Below are 23,070 nucleotides of genomic sequence, written 5' to 3' on the forward strand. Positions count from 1 at the left end.
CCCCACCGAGAGCTCCTCCCGCCCTTCCCCACGGCAAGGGGCGGAGGTGCCGGGGATGATGATGCTCCTCTCAGGGCTCCGGGGCTCCCGCCGCGGGTGAGGAGAAGGGCAAGGGGCTCGCAGGCGCTGCCCCGCCGCCCGGCTGTGGCCCTTGGTGGGCCCTGAAGGGCGGGAGCAGGCCCGCTCCGTGATGGTCGGGCCCCGCGGCCTGCCCCAGCACCTGCCGTCGTGGCTGGTTGTGGCACAGAGCGGCTGGCGTCCTCCTCGGGGTGGACACCGGCTCGTCCTGGCCCCAGGGGAGCAGAGGGATGCGCGGCCTTTCACAGTCGTGGCCCCTGGCTCGGGGCATGAGGGCCAAGGGCAGCCACAGCTTCTCAGCAGCTCCTGGGAGCCCCGAGGGGCTCAGCCGATGCTTGGGTCCGGCTCGGTCAGACGGCATGGCTGCCCACTGCCCTCGGCCCACCGAGAGATGGTAGCGCCACGTGGGCTTTGTCACCTACTGCCGTGCCCGAAGGTAGGTGAGGAGTTTTATGACCGGTTATCAGGTATGTTTGAAGAGCCATCCTGCTGTTCTGCCCTGTTGAATTTCTAAATGGAAATAGGGTTCCTTGCCTGGAGAGTTGACATCGTAAATTGGAAAGTTACTGAATAACCAAGAAGTGAGGGGTCCAACATGCAAGAGGTATACACCTGGTTTTTTTCTACCCTCACTCCTAGTCAGCCCATTAGCATCAGATGAGGGAGGTGAAGGTAACGTTACTGCTATTATGTTTCTCCTAAATTACAGTAATCCTTCGAGATGGAAACTGCTGCGGTGTTGCTAGCTCCAGCAGTTTTATCCAGAGCATCATGGTGTTCACATTTCCTGGAGAGCCCAGCTCTGGGAAGCACAAGATTACAGGAGAATCTCTGATTTAATTTTTTATAAATTAGTTTCTCATGCTGTGGTTTGCAAAGAAAAGCTGAACAAGGGACCCCTGAAGACTCAAAACCAGAAGGCAGATTAAAACAATTCCAAATATATTACAATTTTAAACCTCATTATTTTTACTTAACCTCATTCATTTTTAATACATAGAGCTGGGAATTTCCAAAACTGGGTTAGGTTTCCAAAGGAATCGTAGGCATGGCTCTACTGAGACACCTTGGTTCCTAGTGGTGCACACAATTGCAGGCTGCAGCCATGGGGACCTCTTTGCCACGTATGGGAGATCCGAAGGTCTGCAGCTGGACTGAGGAAATCCTGAACAGCTCATTGAACAGGTGGCAGAAGGTGCTGGGACTGAGGTGCTGCAACAGCCCCATCCCTCAGGAAATCGGGGATCTGTAGCTGTCCCCAGAGGACTCGCAATTGGGGTTAGGCACCAAGGTCTGTTCTCTCAAAAGCAAGCAAAAATGGAGCTGAGGTGGAGACAACTTTTCTTTACATGGTCTCAGAAGTTTGAGTAGCATCTACTCCGCAGGTTGGTTAGTAGCAGTTTATTTATGGTGGATTAGCTGTATCAACTTATAAATGAGGGCAAGTCAACAGTGCTGCAGAGGCAAGACCATCAGTGGGACATCAGGACATGATCTGTCACCAGCCCATTTTGGTATAATGAAATTGTTCTGTGTTTGCTTCTGTCAACTGCCCTCCCTCACAATTGCTTTATGGATGCTAATTATTTATATCCAGAGCTCCAATTGCTAGCTTTTTCTTTCTAATTTATAGCTAACTAGCTCTGTTTAAAAAAAAAAAGCGAGCCACAGACTTTCATCATTTATTTAAAAAATGAAGTAGGACCTCTTAAGTAATGTGAATAGTTATAGGTTATATATTTTTATATTATTTATATTTTAAAGAAAATTGTGACAAAGGAAGGAAACAAGTTTGTCTCTGAGACATCTTTATTAGCAAGACTTAGAAATGCACAAAAATCACTGTGTACTGTGTACAATCACCCTTAGTAGTCTGGCACTAAACTGTGGACGTGAACTAGAGAGATCACTGGCTAAGGAAATCAAGGCTCTTTTAAAGTATAATTAAAATTAAAGGTCTGTTATATTTCTTCAATCCAGTTTTAATAATATAATGCTTCATGCTCACTCCCAGCTGGCCAAATCCTAATTACAACATCCCATAATTTCCGTAGTAAAAAAAGCATCTCACTTTATGTTAAAGTGCTTTGCCACACTTGGTCTGCTGAGGTCTTTCTCATTTGTACCTTCTTTACGCTGTTCTGTGTTTAAATATCTGTTCTTTTTAACACCTGGCTTTGCTGGGAACAAGCGTTAGATTCTTTGCAAGTGTGATCAGCTCTGAAGAGCTAGCTGATAGTGTTTGAAATTTTGACACGAATAAAAAAAATGGGAAGAGTATTTTGCCATCTTGTCTCCACTTTGCAACTAGCTGAGCTTCCATAGCTAAAGAAACTGACCTCTGTATAGTCAGCTGTGTACATGGATGTTTTAACTGAGTCTTTCGACCTTGTTTTCTATATTTAGTTTGGGATCTCTCAATGGAAAGGCAGTACTGGCCTTATTTAAGGTATTTCTCCTACAGTCTATAGTCTATCAAAAGGAAATGTAAAGGGTCTCAAGTCTCTAATTCTTTGCTGCGCTAGCACCCCTCTGATTAGCTGCTACTCTCTTCCTCCTTTATAAAAGGCAGAGCCACAGCACTTAGCAGCTGAGAAGAGTGTAATCCCTAGCAATCCTTTAACAACGCAAATGGAAAAGCTCCTAGTAAATGTTTCTCTATTTTTCAGAGGTTGCTCTCCTCCAGATGTTCTGTTTTCTGGCTCCTCCTATGGACGGCAGCCTGATGCTCTCTTTCAGTCTTTGAAAACAGCCCTGAGAAGAGCTGCATTTTTGCCTTGGAGAGGCTGTTATTTATATGGAAAAATGTTGTATGTATTGTGCATGTTCCTAGTCTTCTTCCCACAGAATCAGCCAAGGAAGTCTCACTGGAAAAGCAGTGTGCATTTCTCTTAAGTGTTCCTCTTGGAGTCTTGCTCCACAACATCAGTTCAAATCACAGTTTAAATACAGAAGTGTTCAATTTGCAAATGTTTGGCCACTTTACTGTTTTGATTAAAAAAATAAAATTGCACTGGCATATATTCTGGCCTATATGAGAGAGCATCCACTTCCTGACAGCAAGAGACCTGCCTGAGTGTGAACAAGTAAAACTTTAAGTGACCTGGAGTCTGCAGGTTGGACTTGCACGTCCTTGCAGCTGACCACTACAAACTACTGGAGAGCTCATGTGCGTGACACAGCATTGAACGCAGAATGTTTTATCTGCATCTGTTCCCAGCTGTATGCTGACTGGCACCGACTGAGTGTCAATGTTTTGCCTAACAGATAAATGCAAACCTTAGGAACGCTGTATCAGCAGTCGCAGCACAAAGATGTTGTGGTGCAGCAACGACAGAGGGTCACAACTCCAAAAGTTCTGATTTGGCCTCTCGCAGAGAAAATTGACATTTCATGCATCCCAAGGCGCTCACTGACTGCCCTGTTTGCTTCAGGATCCAGTTTGAAATTGTACTCCTTGTTTTTCAAACCACACCCTCACTCCTTGGACTTCTTTCCAGCTTGTCTCCTGGAGACAGTGGAGCCCTCCCTTTTCCTCCCATCTGTCTCCTCTCTCTCCTTTCAACAGGCTCCTCACTGCTGAGTCAAGAACTGACTCCTCTCATCATCTCCCATCCAGAACTGACTCCTTGTACATGTCCTGCAGTCATTCTCCATTTTAGTTAAAAATTCCATTCAAATAATGTTCTTTTCCCCTGTAATTCAATTCTCCTTTTTCCATCTGTTCTTCTTATTGAATGCATAACTCTGGGTCATACAAAGCACTCTGAGGCTCTGGATGAGTTTCTTCTGTGGTTTTTGTAAGGCATTGCGCAAGCTCCTGAGAGCAGACTGGTAAAAATTGTAATGTTTTTGAAGAAATGATTTGAAATGTAAAGACTTTGTTGCGGAGTTGTTTAATGTCTAACTGTTTAATGTTTAAATTCCCTCTAGTTCTTTCTCTGGCAGGAGAATGTTGTTGTACACACTTAGCATTTAAAGGAAATCCCCTGTTATGGTGGATTTAACTCCTGACATGTTCTTGATAAAGGTCACTTTATGAATTTAGTTTGGTATGTGAAGCCCCATCCTGTATTCCCTGTGCATGGAAAGCTCTGCTGGAGATGACAGATTCTCATAGCATTTAATGTCAAAATGAACAGAAGTGTCTAGAGGCAGTAGCAGTGCAGGCTGGAGGCCTTCAGATTCCCCACAGAGCTAATGCCATGATGATACATAATTTACTTGTAACTTGCAGACAATATGCCCATCGTTTCTCCCAGAAGCATTTCCATTTAAAGAAGCCATTTCTGTCTGCCTTTGTGCAGTGCGTTGACGTTCATGCTCTCTGTGCATTCATACAGTCATTTGGTTCTTCTCTGGACACTTGCGTTCTCCAGGGTTTGCAGCACAGATGCTGAATTACTTGCACGGTGATATATTAGCTGAAATTGCAACTCCTCCAGCCCAGCCTTGTAAAAACAGAGGTCTACTGGTCAGTGACGCAAAGCCGAATAAAGGGCATGGGAATCAACGTCTGTCTTCAAAATCATGACAGATGGGTCAGGGCTGCTTGCTACGTCAACCTTTTTAGAAGCTGAATTCCTCCAGAGTGTTTTCTCTCATCCATCAAGTGGATAGAGAGTGAATGCATTCTTTGAAAATGTAACTAATGGGAAGAAATGAGGTAGCCAATATAAATCAACTGTGCATCTATTGCTAATTTCACTAGCTCTGGAATGACAGAAACCAAGCTACACTTACAAATAGACCAAGTAAAATCTTAGCCTGAATGGTCTGAGTGGTTAAATACCATTTAGGAGCATAACTAGTAAGTGTGCATAAATAGGATATGAGAATAAAAGGCTGGAAAGAACCTGAAGGGGTCTTCTGGTAATTACCTCTGTCCTACAGCAAGACTGAATGAGCCAATGTTTTCTAATTGCAGATTAATAGGGTGATTTGGGAAATGCTGAATATACTGACTGTTAGGCCTTTTAGCTATTTCCTTTGAAATAGACCCTTGACAGGAAAACCTCAGTGTTCATTTTCTTAACGTTATTATATTATCCAGGAAACAGAATAAAGCCAAGAAAAGCGGAAACCCCATTACATTTTAGAGTATAGTAGTAAACCATGCAGATAGTGAACAGACTTTTAATTTTCTATAGGGCCTTTACAACATATTTCCCCTTCTCTTAATCCTGGAAAGAAGCACTCTTTAAATTCATAAGCTATGAATTGCCCCCATCCCCAGAAGGAAACAAGTTTTTTATGACTATGTTTTCCCCATGTTTGCCTGTTTCCTTTTCCCCACCATAGTAAGTTTTGAGACCATTAGCCAAATTTAGCCATATGTGATGGACAGGAATAGCTCAAACATGCTAGATTTCTGCAAGGTTCATGAAAATAGGCAGCCAGAAAGTGGAAAGAGACTTTTATTTAGACGGAATGGCTGAAGTGGGAGTTCAGCCCTTACTGACAAATCTATGAAGCAGTCAACCCAAATCATGGAAAAAAAAAATCTTTGACCAAGGTCTGCACCTTCTTGAATTAGTTTTATTGTTCATGAAATATTTTTGTTCCCTTTCTTTATGCCCAAATTCCTGCTTTTGTATGAATCTGTACTTTTGTCTGCATTAACTTTAAAGATAGGTTCAGAAATCCCCTCCTGAAAACACCATTACTTCCTGAACTATGTTCTCCCCTTCAAAACCAGGTTTTTATTAGACCATGTAATGCTATTTTATGTAACACAAAGGCCCTAGTTTTTTTCTGTCGGCTTGTAGGATTTCAGGAAGCTGAAGATAAGTCACCCTAATTTTCTTACTCATTCTAGGCTTCCTCTGTCTTGAATTGTTTGTGGAACAGGTTTTAACAGAAGTTCTCTGCATTTAATGGTTCTTAATGACATATATAATATGATTTTAACAGACTGGCTTTTCTGGAACTTCAGTCTTAACTAGAATTTTCAGGACACAAACATAATACAAAGCTGTTTCCCAGAGAGGTTCAACCATACAAGTTTGCTACCTTTTAAATTTTTGAGAAAATAACAAGCAAGATGGCTGAGCTAGAATAAAATGTAGGTAAGCACAGACTTACGTGCTCAAAGTCCTCATAATGACATGTCTAAACTACCTTTAAAAAAATTCCTACCAGTGCTAGCAGAAGCAATATATAAGCACTTTTGCTACCCTGTTGCTAGAATGAATTTAGATGACACAAGATTAAGACTACTGTGCCCCTTTATGCCAGTGCTTTCAGTGTAACTGATGCTACTTGTATGAGGGATGTTAAATAAAAAGAGAAAACCTCTTGTGCAGAGACAGCCTTAACAAGCACCAGAGGGAATTTACAATCCTATCTTTTTAGAGTGTAGTTAATCTTTTTAGAGATACCTATCTTTTTAGAAACATCTTCCTGAATTTAAAGAGTACTTGGTACTTCCTGCTTTTCTAAAGGCCTGAGAGATGCCCTGCAACATAAAAAAGTGACATCAAATTTTGGCAAACTGTGCTGTTCCAGATACGTAGAATATCTTTAGCAAACATAAAAATGAAAGGGGAAGCATACAAAGTGCTAGTTAAACCATTTATTTAGCATTTTGTGGTCACATTTCTTTGTGGATTTTTGGCCCTCATTGTGGAAAAATGTGATCTAATAAAGTACTAATTTCAAAAAGAATGTGTGGAGGTCCAGTTATGCAGTAGATTTAGTTGCCTGCCTCTTTCTGCACCACACAATACTGCATCCAGGAAGCAAAGGAATGATTTCTAGCCCCAGTGTCAGAATTTTCCCTCTTCCATCATAGCTCTCCACAAGTCATTTGCTCCAACTCAACCAGAGTCTAGTGTGAACACGTTTAAAATTCTGGATCAAGTGAGGCTCTGTAGTCAGAGCACATCAGAAGTGAGTCGTCTTTGTGTGTTTCTGTCCATTTCCATTCTGTGAAGACTGAAACATAACTGTTAAGATTAATAAGCAGCTCTTCTTTTGTTTCTTTGGTTGTCCTGGAAGAGGAAAACTGAAGAATTGAAAGAAACTAGTTTAGTGTTAAGAAATAACCACTTTCATGGGCCCTCCCAAAGATCGTTATATATCTGTATGTTTCTCTTCTAGCTCAGAATGTGATGGAGACAGCACATGATATGTTGCCTGATGCAAGAACTATGTTCAGTTAATGCATATTGGCAAGCTTGTGTCCACAAACAGGAGCTTGATTTGCTATGTCTGGGCTGTGACTGATCATACTCATTCAGAAAACGAGCGAACAAATGCCTGTATAAATGTCTGGTAGAATACAGGAAACTGCGTTGAGCTTTTTGATCATTTATTCCAAAACAAGGATGGTCAAATATAGGCCATGGGATTAAAACACAGCCTGAATCCATCTTCATTTGTAATATAGTTAAACATTTTGGAATGGTCTGTCCCTTCCCAGTCCACCCACTCTTGTCAAAAAATGATGCAGTTGGATTTGCTGGTGGTACCAAGATTGTGGTAAGCTATCGGCATGGTCCCTCTGGTTAGTCAGGGCTTCCCGATTTGTTTCACTGGTGTGTTAACCTCCTCAGCTGTTGGATTACAAAGCAACAAGGCAGCATTTATTATACTGCATATCTCAGATACCACTTCCTCTCTATTAATCTCCATTCATAGTTACATACGACATGCAGTATTATTTTCAGCTATATTTGGCTTGCATGTAATCCAACTTTCCAGCTCCTCTCTGTATTATGTAAATACAACAGCAGGGAGAAGCAGCCTTTTGTCCCCTTGTGCCAGGAGGATATGCTGAACATCAACATGGACATGTTACTGAAGACCAAACTGTTTTCTGGAAGTCTGCTCACAGATTTCAGAATCCATCTGTTTTCTGTAGAACGCAGTTATTTAAAGCAGCAAAGTTCACTTCAGAGACATTGTACAGTAGCTGCTGTTTATGTTGATATTTCCGATGAGGCTCAATATTGTCTATTTTCCATTATATCTCAACACTGCCTTTAATTGCCTCTTTCCACCAGATTTACATATTTTCCCTCCCGGCTGTTCACACATAGACTTTCCTTTAATTGGCAATCTTCCAGTCACTCCATACTACAGACAGAGGTACTAAAACAGCAAAGCAGTTGATGAGAGTCAAAATAAAACTACATTATGTTATACTACATGGCCTACAGATGACTGAACAATTAAACAACAGAGCATCTGCGACTCATCACAAGTTCTCTTCCTTTTCTTAAGACTGTTTAAGTACTTTTGGGCAGGTATGTAACAAGGTTATAGAGGCTTAACAAATGTCTCTTCAAATGTTATCTAATTCCATTATTTATCACTACTCCAAGGAAATGTAAGTCAGAATTAATGATTCTCTCAAATACCAAATGAAGATTGTTCTTACAGGAATTGGCTTCATAACCCTGACACTTGAGGCACCTGGGGAAGCAGAGACATTCCCTGGAGATTCACACTGATCATTAACGCAGCCAGACTCAGCAATACATCTACATGTGCCTAACTGCAAAGATATAAGGAAGCTTAATGGTTTTAATGCGATGCTCAACATAAATACACACCTATTTCTTAAGTAAGTACATTCTTGAATTAAGGCTTTAGGTTCTTGCCTTCTAATACACCCAAACCCCACTGCTCTGTCATTGCCAGTAGCTGCTGGCGTCCATTGATACACGGAAACCGGCAATGTGCTGCTGTATCCCACAGTGAAGAGCTGCTTTGGTTGTGCTTTTCATCTTCCCTCACTTGGGCACAGGTGAAGCCCTCAGGCTTCTGGCAGGCTGCCACTGTAAACCCAGCATAGTGCATGTTAGCTTGAGTGGGGAATGAGGCCTCAATATTGCATTTCAAACACTGATTAGTAAAGCAGGCAATTGAAAAAAAGTGTTTATTTAGCTTATAGAGATTGCAGAAAGGAAAACAGCTCTAGAAATTTGAAGCTAGAAATGTAAGAGCAGTCAGGTACATCAGATTCCTAAGAATGAGCTTCCTTCCCACCACCTTCAGCTGCAAGGATGACAGTCTGACCATACTCTCTCAGACATTGTGCTGGACAAGCAGCTGAAATGCAGCTCAACAAAAAGCCATTCAAAAGAGTCAAGAGCAAGGATTCGGGCAATAAAATAAACACCTGGAGATGGAAAAATCCTTCTCCATTTTTCCTCCCACATGTTTTGGAATTATTGTGCCAGGAAATTATTAAATCATACAAATTTCAATAATGAATGCATTTGCTGGATGGCACATGAAATTACTGAGGGATATGGCTAGGGAAAATAAAAATGTTTCGAAGTCAGTAGTGGTGAAAGATCAGATAGAGGAGCTAGACTACAACTTATATGGACTTATGAAAACTCTGCTGGTATGGGAGGATATTCCCTATTGATACAAGTGAGCATTAAGAGGAAGCATGTGCATAAAAAGCAAAGGAATCTGTTTAATGTTTTCTACTGTAATTCAGCACAAAGGTTCCCTGTGATATTTTTGCTCAACTGGGAAGACTCTGCCACCTAATTAGGAGAGGGAGAAGGCAGACCCACTAAAGCACTTCTGTATCTAGAAGGCCATTTTTATGTCTTTTGAGAACAAGGCTACTTTTGCTGTGCAACAAATCCCAGTTTATAGCACGCTAGAGTTGTTCTGTGGCTTAATAAGGTTGGTGCATTGGTAACAGGACCCTGACAAGCTAGTTTTCCCACCTGCGCTTTGCTTAATGTTGCAGTTCGGTTTTATTTCATTAGATCTTGCTAAACATGTACCAACAAAAATTAACCCATCACTGAATTACTGCAACTATGTCATTTAGGAAAGAACATCCTTCTCTCCATATCACGATACAGTATGTTCTGATTAATATTTTCCATCTGGCTCAGTCACAACTGAACAAGGAGCATGCAGAGGAGAGGTGGGAGGTGGCAGCCAGCAGGCTGGCCATAGCAAAGCAGGCTGCTGCATTGTCACTGACTGTGCTTGTGTTGCCATTCTGAGCACACATGGTGAGGTAGGGAGAATCCCAAAGGCAGAGACCAAGGATTAGCACCCACAAATGCTGCTAGTTCCTATCTATACTGTATTGCTACATGCAGCTTTGGGAATAAAAATAAGTATCAGAAATGTCAACAGCCTATAACACAACAATATACGATGAAGCAGATAAAATGACTTGTAGGTCTCCTCTGCAGTGGTGTTAGCAGCCTAAATTATTTTCAGGGCAGAAGGCTGTGGAACTTTCAATCTGGAATTGTCTCAGTCTCCATCCAATTCCTGCTTTTTAAGAGTTCTCGGCTTTCCACAAGTAACAAGCCCTCGGAGATTCAGTCCTGGTCATCCTGCATGCATTATTCCAGGAGGAAAAATACAGGCTGATGCTGTCCCTCCCTCACAAAGCCTTCTCCATGGGCAGGTGGATGCAATCAGGTTTTAACCTTTGCTTTCTTACATGACAATTTTGTAACCTTACTATTTATATCATACTGCCTCTCTGCCTAGACTTCACTCAAAGAGGGAGGAAACATCCTGTCATCATCATCCAAGAGGACCAGTAGGCAGAGATGTAAACAGATTGGCCAATCCAGACACAAATAGGGCAATAAAGTTAAGGCTATGAAGACCTGATGTTATGAGTGTTGGTATGCAGTAACTTAGTACTGACATTCCTGTGGATCTTACTGGAAGTCAAGAGCAGACTGCATCACCACCCTTTTCAGTTGCTTCACACAAAGGAATTCCTGCAGGATTTTTTCTTTAAAGGCACCCAAACATGCTAGCCAGTAAACACCACCTAGCCAACAAACAGATGCAAACAAACACTGGGGTTGCACAGGAGTTCTAAGAGAAATCTGGGGCTCAAATCTTAGGGCAAGCAAGTCAGATTTTAGACCCTACATAATCTGAACTCAGGATGGCAAAATTAATACACTGATGAGAGCATATTGAAGAAAAGCTCTTCCATTAGCTATTTCTTTCCCATAGGATGGAGAGGGGGTAAATTTAAAAGATGAAAGAGCAAGGAAGGAATTGGGAAAGACATACAAAATGTTCAGTGAAACAAAGCAAACTGTTTGATTAATAAGTTGATTGAATGTAGGGAAAGACTAAAAGTCAGGAATAAAGAGCCTAGCCTTTACCTATTTTACAAAATAGTTAATGTCAGTAAGAAAGTTTGTTGACTAAAACCAAAGGAAAATAATTAAAGTGTGTAATTTCTCCCAATAGCTCTAACATACCTGTTTTTAAATTATAAACTTTTTTGGGCAGGGTGTCCAACTCTCTAGCACTGTCAGCACCTGACATACACATTCCAAACTGTATTGTCTTCTTTCTACGCTGAAAGGTTAACACATACAACATGGCCTTGGTGGCTCACTTCATACTCTTGCTGACCCTGGAAGGCTGTGAGATACACTGGAGCTGGGCAAAGGTTTCTTCTAAGCAACAGAAATTCTAGCAGCTTTTTAGAGTGCTGAACTGCAGGCAGAGCTCACCTTTGGCAAACGACTGCTATCCATTAACAGAACAGATTACAATTAACATGGAGGAAAAAGAAGGATCATCTAGAAAGAAGATGCCAAGGAGGTCCATTGTTTTCCCAAAAACATCCACAGCTATAGCTGGAAGCCCATTTTCTAGAAGGTTCTGCCTCGGCAACAGCAAAGTCACAACCCATCTAGACTTTTTATAGCCGAGGCAGGGCTCCAAAGTCACTGTATTTAGAAAACCCTGCTTAGCATTCAGCGATCTTCCCGATCTGGCAGTCTGTTTATTCTGGGGGCACCTCCCTGCTTTCTTTCAAGTGAGCCTTACCAAGCCTTCAGTTCTGGCCCCACTGTAGTTGTTATTCCCAAAATGGGAAAATATGAAGATGTAATGAATTTATTTGGAAGCAAACAAACCAACCAACCACCTACCAAAACAAAATGAAAATTGTAGAACTCCCTCCTAAAACCAAACCTCTTTTCAGAAGCAGGAAAAAGGGAAAAAAGGGGGTCCTCCATTCCAACAGCACCTGCTCTGCCTGGTTTTACATACTTGCATGAGCATCTTTTACCTCCCTCCCCGTTCCTCTCTCATTTCCCAGAAAGGCAGGGACTACACTGTAAGCTAGGAAGTCCTTGAGAAATTGTAAAAGGGTTGAAATGCCTGACCAGCCATAAACAAACAGATTTGTGTGAAATACTCTCCTAAGACTCAGAAACGGATTCTCCATGCAAGCAGAGCAAGCTAATAATATTCCTTGCAGAGATCCAGAATCCACTGCACTGCTCCATTCTCTACCATCTTCCACTGTGCTCTTCATGTTATTTTGCTTTTTCTATATGCAACAATGAAGTGCAAGAGATGGCAGAACTCTCAATTCCCTTTTGTTAGCACAAGTGCAGAAAACTAAGTTTCCAGATTTAAAAAAACCCTGTCTATCTCTCTCTAGCATATTGACTTTCCCTTTTGAGAGCTTTTGTAATAGCACTTTTGAATCTCTGCTTATGAAAATAAACTACTACAAAAAAATTTTCAGAAGCCAGGTTCCTCCCTTCCTATACAGGTAAGAACCTAACCAAAGGTCAGGACATTCTGAAGTTTTCTGCCATCACCAAATTTGGGACCACACAGGAGTATTACGTCCTGTTGGTTTTAAGTTTTCAAGATGGTACATTTTTTTTTGCCTTACTCCTGTTCCACCTGCCTTGTTCACGCATACATCCAGTTTATGATATTCCTGATAATACCAAGCATTATGGCAAGATTACTTTTCAAGCAACATCTTGAATTTTTTTATAATCAGAATTTGAAGTTCTGCAAAAATAAATGCCTGTTTGCATTCCTCTTTCAAGATCTAAAAGAATCTATTCAAGAGTCAAGTAGAAATGTAATGCCCTCTTTTTATTCTCAGAAAACAAAACCCACCAGCTGCAAACTTATTTCCGTTCGGGCACAAACTTAACAGAGTAGATCCAGCATTTTAACATGTTATTATGGAAAAGAAGTGCCAATGAAGTTGTAATCAAAGAATTTTGGGAAATAAATGCAAAAACTCTCCATTAACAGTAAGCATCTTTATTGACCCTCTTACCATTCAACACTCATTTCATTCAATCTCCTAAACTGCTGAACTACTACAGTCCAGTTTAGCATTTAAATAAAAGAAAATGTATTTCAGTTTGACTTGTATAAAAAGTGTTATATCTGGGTAGCATAGAATTACAGTACTATTTTAAAAAGCCATAGACACAAATAATCACTACCTGTGATTTTGAAAGTTAAGCCCTATATATTTCAAAGGCAAAATTAAACACATATCTTCCATATGATGTTATGCTTGTAAAAATGCCTACAAAAATCTGTTTGTTCAGAAGGCAGAGCGGTTGGAAAGTATCTTCTATTTCACCATTTAACAAATGATACCACTTCACAAAAACTACTAGGCAGCAAAGTATTCCAGATAAATTTCACACATTAAAAAAACCCTGACACCATATAGTGTCCCAACAATTTCAGCAGGCAAACAGAGTTCAGTACAGCAACAAATCTTTGTAGTACAGACTAAAATTCACCTATGCATCATTTGTTACAATATTTAATTCAATGCTGAGGAAATTTAAAAATCAAATACACCTAGGAATCTAGCAGTCTGATACTGCTTATTCCCACTTCTTTTTTTTCCTTGCTGTTTTTAGAGTACGTCTTCTTATATTTATGTTACAAAGGGTATGCTACTTCCCGGTGTTTAAAACCTCTTCAAAATTTATTAGCAAACTTTGAGATGAAAGAAAATCGCCTTTGATAAAGATGATATAAAATGTTGGGGTTTTTTTGCTATCTTCTTCTGACCTTAATATTAAACTTCTACTCAAGCCAATAAGAATAAAATTAACCAGAGCTATTTTGTTGCAAGGACTCCAATTTCTATGCCAACACGAGTATTTAGACAAAATCATTTAACTTACCAAGTTAGCACTTGAGCGTATATTGAATTTCTTCTGGAATTCCTATACCCTACACAAGGTTAAGTTTTTCAACAGTATCCAAGAAGAAATAAAACTATCTCAGGGAATAGTAAGAAAAGCTACTGAAATACGTCCTTCATAACACATGCAAAATGACATCTCCTGGAAAGGCAAAAATTGTGGGTTTTTCTTCATTTATATTTCCCCTTTCTGCAGGATGGAAAGTTATTTTATTCTAACAAGCAAAAAAATTCATCACTATTACAAAATAGTTTTGTCTCCTCATGTCAGTTAGACTTAAGTTCTTTATCAGCATAAAGCATCTGTGTGAATACTGAGAAAGGGAATTCAGTTTGTAACAGAAATTCATTTATACCCATGCACAGTCTTTCTTCCCCACAAAAGAAATCCAATGTGGGAAATAATCCTTTAAAACAAGCCACTGAAAAAAAAAAAAAAACCAAGCCAAAAATAATACATAAAGCAGGAAAGCCTAAAGCAAAATACATTACTGAGACAGTGAATGGGATTGTTAGAAGAGATGAGAAGTTAGACCTCTGTGTAACTTCCACATGGCTGAGATCCTGGTTTTCTAGTCTGCTTGGATCACGAGGTTCTCAAAGCAGAAAGAGGGATTTATTTTTTTTTTATTCCCCTTCCCTGCCTGTGTTTTTAAAGGCATCAAAGATATCCAGGATGCAGTAAACATTTCATAAGGTTAATACAACTAAAGAGTTGACCAAAAACTTGAGTTCATTTTGTGAAATAAATCAGACTAGAAAAATGGAATAGCTTACATCAGAAAGGCAGCACACTTAACTCTTAAATAAACAAAAATTTTTGCTTGGATTGAAGCTCCACATTTCTTATTACATGTAACACAACCAGATCATCCAGCTACATTTTTTCCTTCATTAGCCATAACTTAGTGGGGAAATTCTGAGTTTACATCCTAGTTACTGAAGTCTTACTTTGGTAAAAATTTAGTTATGAAATGGCTGCATACAGGTGAAGGCAGATTTCACATTAAAAGGAGTGTTATTAATTACCATGCAATTTTTTGGTATTCTCTGTTCTGGAGAGAATTTATATATCCTTTCTAAGATGCAAGTGTTTCTGTTAACCAGCACTGGGATAAGAAGAGAGACAAGTCTTTTCACCCTTTTTATTAAAAGGAGAAAGTCAAATAAGAAACTAAAACAGGTATAATCAAAATTTCAATCTTCCTTCACTGAGGTACTTAACATTTTGAAAACTAATGATTGTATCATTTGCTAAATAAATGTATCAACCATCTTGAGACATCAAATTGTGTCATTCAAATATTTTAACAGAGTAAGAGAATTACTCATGGTATACACCCAAAAAGTTGGATGATACGTTAATAAGGTTTTTTAATGGTTGCAAACAAGCATAAATGACAAAAAGTGAAAATTAAAAAGCAATTAAAAGGTACTCAAAAAGTTCTTGAAGTTTTACATCCCTGGAAAACACTTTTTTTTTTAGGGACTGAAATCAATGACATCAGTAATATAAGGGGAAAAAGGCTCACCTTAAATCTAATTTACAACTCTACTTTGCTAATAATCCCAGGAATAATATTTTTTTAGAATAATACTATGTCCAAGAAGTGTAGCTTTAGTGATTTATTTTTCTACAAGTGAACTTTCAGGAGACAGTAAAACAAGAAAGGCTCAAGATTTCTTTTATCTCCTTAATGACTGGGTGCACTTTGTAGCAAGTGAGCTCAAGGTAACAAATCCCTTGGAAAAAAAAAAGGAAAGGGGAGGGCGTGAATGTGATGTTCATGAAGGATACAAGCTCGATAGCCCTAAACACCAAGGCCTTCCTTTAATTCTTAAGATAATGTGGCACCAGCTCATAAAAGTAACTATCTCTTCTTAGCCACTCATTGTCATTTGTGATAGCAAGTGTTGCAATACTGACACAGGGCCCTTGGCCTCTCCAAACCAAAATAACATTTGTTTTCAAGACAGCAAGTTCTCATTGTCATGTCTTCAAGTTGGAGCAGAATTGTAATTATTTTGTTCTACAGTAATACTTACAAAAGAGTATAAAACAAATTGGAAGGCCCACCTTGTATCCGGAAGACTCAAAAACAGTTTTGAGCTTTTCTTCATTTGCAGAAACTTTTCATACCTGCTAAGCCAATGCGGAAGTATGTGAGCCATAGCTCAGTTTCTTAAAAACAGTCGCATTACCTAGGAAAACACAGCATCTGCTCAATCCCTAATCACATTTGAAATGTTAAAGAACAATCTCCTATGATCTGTTTGTGCAACATCAGACCAACTGTCTATTTCTAAAATGGAAGCTATTTTTCAAATAACCACCTAACTGAATAAGCTGAGAAAGAGCAGAAAAAAAAAGCAGATAGTGGCAATTTCTACAAAAGAATCTTTAAGAGCACATACCTTTAAGTCCTGATTTTGTAACCCAAATTTTTTGGGTCACTGTCAATCAACATTTCTTGCAGACTGTAAGATACCCTTAGAGAGCTTTACTGAAAATACTGTAAAGGTGATAGCATTTTGTGACCCAAACATAAAAACCACAGTTCGTGGATCCACCATTTGGCAAAAGTCATCTTAGGAAAGGGAACACGTACAAGATATTATCATTACTGCACGACACCCTTGATATTTTACAACTTCCACAGAACAGTTCGTTCCTTAAGCCCCAGAAGTGCCAGAGAACAGTCACTTCAAATTATTTTTACAGCTGGAAATCGGCATTTTTTTCAGAATTTAAAATAGCTGTAGGTAAACAGAATTAGCAACATTTGTTCTGAACAAAGCAGCACATTCTGTTCCCCCTGCCCCCTCCCCAAAACAGAGGCAAAGTGCAGTTACTTCTCTCATCACAGCTCCCAGGCCAAGGACACTGAAGCTTTGTAGATTGAAAATTCCTCCACGCACATGACGCACAGTTATACAATTGAGCAGGGCATCCAGCACAAAAGCATTTACCAAGTGCTGAGAGATTTTACTCAACCTGCACTTTTCCTGTGTACATTAGGAAGAAATTTAAGGTATTAAGCTGCACTTAAGATTATGCAATTTTAATGACAACAAAATCAATAACATATCAGAAAAAAAGAGAAACAGATACTGCCCAAGATTTTAAGAGATTGGTTGAGCTAAGACATCCAAGAAGAACTGATGCCAGACAAAAAAATTTTTAAAAACCCTTTAAAGTTGTCGGACTTTTTTATCAGTGCTTTTAATATTGACGTCCAGTGTCTCTACTTTTTTTGTTAGCCGATCCAGCATATCATCTTGCTCATCTATTTCTGTCTGCAGACCAAGAGCTAGGTTTTTCAGACGACTCAACCCAGAAGACATCTCATCTGTCAACAAAGAAAAGGACCATAAGGAATCAAAACAGTACAAAGCATAATGTTTAAATGGAAACTATTCAGGATTCCCTCTTCTCCAAAACCCTGGGTTAGAAAATGTTAAGTTACAACTGCTGAAGTGTGAGTGTTCTTCTCCAATAGTGGAAGCACTGATATTTTAATACATCTACCGCATTACTACCAGAAATAATCACATCCTCCTTTTTTCCCCATTACAAGTTAACTACAAATGCTTAAAACCAGATTGGATCTTTATAAAACAACATACCCTGTAATGTACTTTTCACTTTAAAAAAAATTATTTTACAGAAATTTCGGTACATCTTTTCTCAGTTCAGTATACACACTACCTCAGTTGTTTTTCTTTAAACTTCATGCAGAAATATCATAAATACACTGTGGATTTAAGCACTTAGTTATTTCACATAGATGGAAAAATCTCATTTCCAGATTTTCTAATTTGCCTACAAGGAAACTATTTTATTGCATGATTGATCAGTATAAATGCTTTTGAGGCTAGTAAGTTTTGCACTGCTTGGGAGTAGAACAAATGCACTTCCACTAACTCTTATGCTTGACTATTTCTCTTTGATCTATTCCTTCCTATCTTTTCTTTCTAGGTCAGCTAAACAGTGACACATGTAAGCAAAGAGACACTTTGTATATATGCTACAGAACAAAGGAAGACAAAGTCAGCTGAATGGTTTTGGGAAGTAATAAAACAAATGCAACAAATTCACAAATTAAATATTTAGTGCCTTTTGATTATTCTATCTTCTGCAAAACATATTTATTTCAAAGCCTGCGCACAGTTACAAATTCTTTGGGTCCAAACTAATGTACAATTTAATATGCGAGTTTAACTGTCAGTTTGGTAAGTTGAATGCATCTTTCAATGTAAGTGGTAAGCTTTAGAAAAAGAGGTAGTAAGTATCCATACTGGTATAATCTGAATGTCAATTTGAAGCAGTATTTCCTTATTAATATTACTAGTACCTGCTTAGTAGGATTTTTCAGAATGGATGGATAAGCCTGCTTGTCCCAGTGATATTCCAGTCAATTTATAGGATGATTCAAAGAAACATTTTCCTATCCTGAATGCAAGTGTTACGGGATACTTCAGCACCATTTCCTCATTCAAATGACAGAGACGTGCTAGCATATTCACATTTGGTAAGAGTGTCTTCCTTATTGTCAATGTATGATGTAAGAGGACTCATGCTTTTGGTATGGGTTTTTTTTCCCCCTGGTCTCTTTGCTCAGGGACAGTTCAAAATCTAACTATTTCTAAAGCACAAGCACGTTGCAGAAGAGTTGAAGTATAGATGCCAATAGCATATAAGTTTCCACAGATTTATACTAGTCCAGGCAGCCTAGCCAGCTTGTTTCTGGCTGGTTTCACATGAAATGCATTTCTAACTCAGATTTATTACTAATATTTGCAAGTAGTTGACCCACAGACATCCCACAGCATTCTACCATTCAAATAATGTATGTCTCAATCAAACTTTGGACTCTGCCATGTAGATAGTTTTGAACTGCAGAATACAAGCAAATTATTTTTTTTTATCATCAAATTTCACATATGAGCTAAACAAAAAAGTGTTTGTTGGCAATATATTACTTAGTAATTTACTCTGGCTTAAGAGCCAAAAATTGAAAATTGTACTACATCAAACAGCTTCAATTTTTTCACTTACCTAAGTTGTTATCAATTTTCTGGTGGTAAGCTCGCAGGTGTTGGTTCTTTGGATAGGAATCCCTTTGCACTGAAGAAACGAAATCTGCTTTGCTGAAATCATTGTCTGTTAAGAGTATAAAATACAGAATATTATATAATAAAAAAAGCTAGGAAGAAGAGGCTTTAAAGTTTTAGAAGGGCTATTAAAAATTAGTCTGACCACAGCTGCCATGTAATCACATAACCTGTTAGCAGGAATATCAAAAGTAGTCCACCACCACGATCTACAGGGCACCCCTCAAGATGAACAGTTAAGTTACAATTATTCTTTTTTGGGCTGCCTTTTGTAGTTCTACTAGATAGTTGAGAGAAAAGAGGAAAAAAAACCCAGCCATCCAACCAACAAAGCAGGTAGGTTAGTAACTTCTACCAGCAGTTAGCATTCCCCGAGGTCAAGCCACCAGAGAGTTATTTCTGCCCTCTACTGGACAGACTTTTAATATTATATGGAGTGGAATGCAGATTAATGGTACCAAAAAGCATTTCTTTACTTACAGAACTACAACTATAAAGATATCCTACTGCTTTCTCACTCTTACTAAACTAAGTAATTGAACCTCACTTTAAAAAGGAACAGTTACTTTGTACATAAAAGTCATCATGGAAGTTAACGCATTGTGAGAACGGGGAACAAGACCAAACCCCGTACACTTCCTTGCGTGAATCAAGTAATGACTTCAGTATGAAGGTTATAGTCCATGTTTGAAATAACAGGGAAAACATATCTGAAAACTATGACAAATGATGGTTAAAAAGAAGAAACTCTGAATAGATAAATTAAAATTTTGGCAAACATAAGACAAGGCTGCCTGCACCTTGTGTGGATTCTTGGCTATAGTCTCCTCTGTGCAAATATAAGCACTGGATGCTTTTAAAGTCTTCAGTGGATATAGCATAAATCCCCCACAGGGAGGGCTAAATAAAACCCATATCCAAGTAAAAAAAATTGCACATCTTCAGTATGGGCATGAAGAATTTTAGGGGAAACAATTCCTTAGAATTCAAAGCCATGAAGTCTGGGTTACATTAGGCAGCAACGTAAGTCAGCAGTTGGGCCAGCTGAAGGGTCTCTGCCTTCACCACTGTGCAAGTTTGCCCCATGTTGATGATAGACATTCAATGTAAAGTAAAGTTAACAAACCTGAATTATCTAGCTTCCTTAAATTTGGATGACTTTCCTGGTATTTTGACTCTTGTTCTTTACTAGACATCATTGCTTCTTTTAATCTAGTAATAAAGAGAATAAAAAGAAAACATTCTTATGGACCACAGGCCTCATTCTGAATCTGTTAAAGAAGAACAGGTATCAAATTTTGCAAGAGCAAATTTGTTAGACCTGATCCAAAATGTTCCTTTAAAATGAACTACTAGCATTTGTCTTCAGTGAAAGCAGAACTGGTTGCTTTAGTGCTGAAAATAGTGTATGGAAACTTTGATACCAAAACCCAAACTGTATCTTCCATCTTGGAGGCAACCTACTCCTTTTCTCTAGTGGAGGATGGAGGGGGAAGGGAAGGAAGAAATCAATCCATGCAGCATTACCAGGCTTTACATAAATTTCTCAGCTGAAGAGAGACAAGTACTGTAAGACACAGTAATTCCACAGCAATTAATTTTTATTTACATCTTTTAGTAGAAGCTAGAGAAATACACACAATATTTAACTGGAAGCATGTCAATGCTACAAATCATGATTCCCTGATAAGACTAAAGTAAGCATGATAATTCAGAAGACTCTGAAGAATTACTTGTGTAATTGGGTGTAATTGTTTGATTAATTTCCCAGAAATATGAAGTTACTCTTACCACTACAAATATAAACAAAAGTAAAAATCCTTTTCTCAGAGTTAAAGGAAAAAGGGAGCTAGACACCATCTCAGGAGTTTACTTGACAGAATCAACAGATCTTTTAAGTTGTGATTTTCTGGTGACATTTCAGAGATGCCACGGGAGATAAGTCCCAAGTAAAATGTTTATTTTACTTACCTACTGTTAGCATAATATTCAGGGGTTCCATTCTGCTCTGGCTTGCTCTCTGGAGGTTTGGCTTTGAAGTAGTTTACCAAGCCCCCCCAAACACTCTTAATGCTATTTATGTGCCTTTGACTAGTCTTCAAGTCCTGGTCCATTTTATCTACCATCTGTTCTGTACGCTTCAGGGCCTCTCCTTGACGTACAAGCTCCTAACAGGTATTGACAGAAAAAAAGAGAAGCTAGTAAAGCCAAGATAAACTGAAATATCAAACATATTTAATAGACACTATAAAGAAAAAAACATAGTTCCTTCATCCCTGTAGATTATTTCTAAAGTGATACAGCTTTTTCACTCATTCCTCTTCCTCCAGGGCATTTCAATGAAGAGCCATAGCATTAACCAGCTATAAAATCCTCATCACTAAGCAATGCCAGGTTCCTGACACCTACTCCAAACAGCACCCAGGAATTTTCTGTATTGTCTTTCTGTCAGGTTGACATTTGTATCTCTTCTTGATGGAACAAGTATGGCACCAGATGGGTGATTTAATAAAAATGCAAAGGTTTATGGCAGGGAAATGAGCAAGTAGAACTATTTCTAGTTGTGAATGACACCTTCATTGGTAAGGGATACTATTTTCATATTACTGGGATGTTCCTCAAAATTTAGAAACAGAATAACCAAAGGAAATAAACATAAATAGAATTTTTTCAAGTATGAAATAATTAGCAGGAATAATCTTTAGCTAATACTAACAGTGCGGGATTTAGAAATTGTGCAGCAGCACAAACACTGTTCCAAAGTAATCCAAAGATTAATTCTGGCAAGAAAGCTGCCTGCAGCTAACACTAGTGCAAAATAAAGAACTTGTGTACATATACGCTCTAAACTTTGGGGAATTCTAGTTGAATATTCCTCCCCCCTGCCCCCAATAAAGCAGCAAACACATACAATTCAAGTTTTACAAGGAGCCCTGTGTTAAGCCTAAATTCTTGATTCCTCATTTGTGCTTTTCTGGACACACAAATCACGAGTCTGCAAGTTCACAGAAGTGCCACTGAGAACTACTGCAGCTTGTGGATGCTCTTGGGTTAATTTAGGCAGCCGCGTTACTAATGTTCAAAGAAACATTCCATTAAGAGGTGACACGACGGACAAGAGCTTTATGAGCGACGTCTCCGGGTATAAACTCTTTTCTGAAACAAGGCCAGAAGAATGAAGGAAGTGATTAATCGGGATGAAGCGAGCACATCACAAACAACAGGGCAGGCTCTTCATTTAATCAACAGAGCTGCTGAAAACTTTTCAGTCAGAAAAAGATGGGCATAAATGCCATTAATAAGGCTTAGTAAGAGTTGTAAAAAGCAGCTGAAGGCACAGCTGAGTCCCAGCCTCAGGGCTACACATTTAGCGGGGACCTAACTGGGATTTTTTCCTCACGGCCCCGCTCCCGGTTCGCCCCCACCCCGTCCCCCGAGCGACGCTGCCCCGCGGGGCCGCGACCCACCTCGGAGGCGGCCACGCCGATCCGCTCGGACTCGTAGAGCAGCGACAGGGAGCGGGCGGTGCTGTCGGCAGTGGCGGCGGAGCGACGCAGCACCTCCTGCTGCAGGTACCGCTGCCGCTCGGCGCCGCCGCCCGCCTCCCCGCTGCCCCTCGCCGGCCATGTCACCGCCGCCTCCTCCTCCTCCTCCTCCTCCTCGGCGAAGGGGTTGTAGCTCCTCGGGAGGGCCGACATGGTGCCGCCGACAGCGGGTCGCGAAGGAAGCCCCCTCAGCCGTCGCTCCTCAGAGAGCGAACCGGACCGGACCGAACCGGGCCTGCCCCGCCGCCGAGCCCCCACCCCAGGCCGCGGCCCGCTCCGCTCCTTCCGCCCACAGGCCGCCGCCCCGCCCCGGGGCGGGGCGAGCGCTCCAGAGCACTGCTACGGGATACACCGTTGCTAGGAGGAACCACTGCG

The 23,070-nt window shown here is 39.9% G+C and overlaps 1 protein-coding gene across 1 annotated transcript; it reads right to left on the reverse strand.

Annotated features, from left to right (window-relative positions):
* Window positions 1-17,156: 17,156 nt before the first annotated feature.
* On the reverse strand, window positions 17,157-22,899 carry SNAP29 (synaptosomal-associated protein, 29kDa). The gene is made up of 5 exons (XM_010581611.1): window positions 22,618-22,899; window positions 21,122-21,318; window positions 20,277-20,362; window positions 19,095-19,199; window positions 17,157-17,385 (listed from the first exon to the last, which is right to left on the reverse strand). The coding sequence occupies exons 1-5, from the start codon at window positions 22,846-22,848 to the stop codon at window positions 17,228-17,230; spliced, it is 777 nt and encodes a 258-aa protein (XP_010579913.1). The 5' UTR covers window positions 22,849-22,899; the 3' UTR covers window positions 17,157-17,227.
* Between the last annotated feature and the right edge of the window lie 171 nt (window positions 22,900-23,070).

Source organism: Haliaeetus leucocephalus, unplaced genomic scaffold (assembly GCF_000737465.1).
Source record: "Haliaeetus leucocephalus isolate CR32 unplaced genomic scaffold, Haliaeetus_leucocephalus-4.0 Scaffold802, whole genome shotgun sequence".
Classification (NCBI taxonomy): domain Eukaryota; kingdom Metazoa; phylum Chordata; class Aves; order Accipitriformes; family Accipitridae; genus Haliaeetus; species Haliaeetus leucocephalus.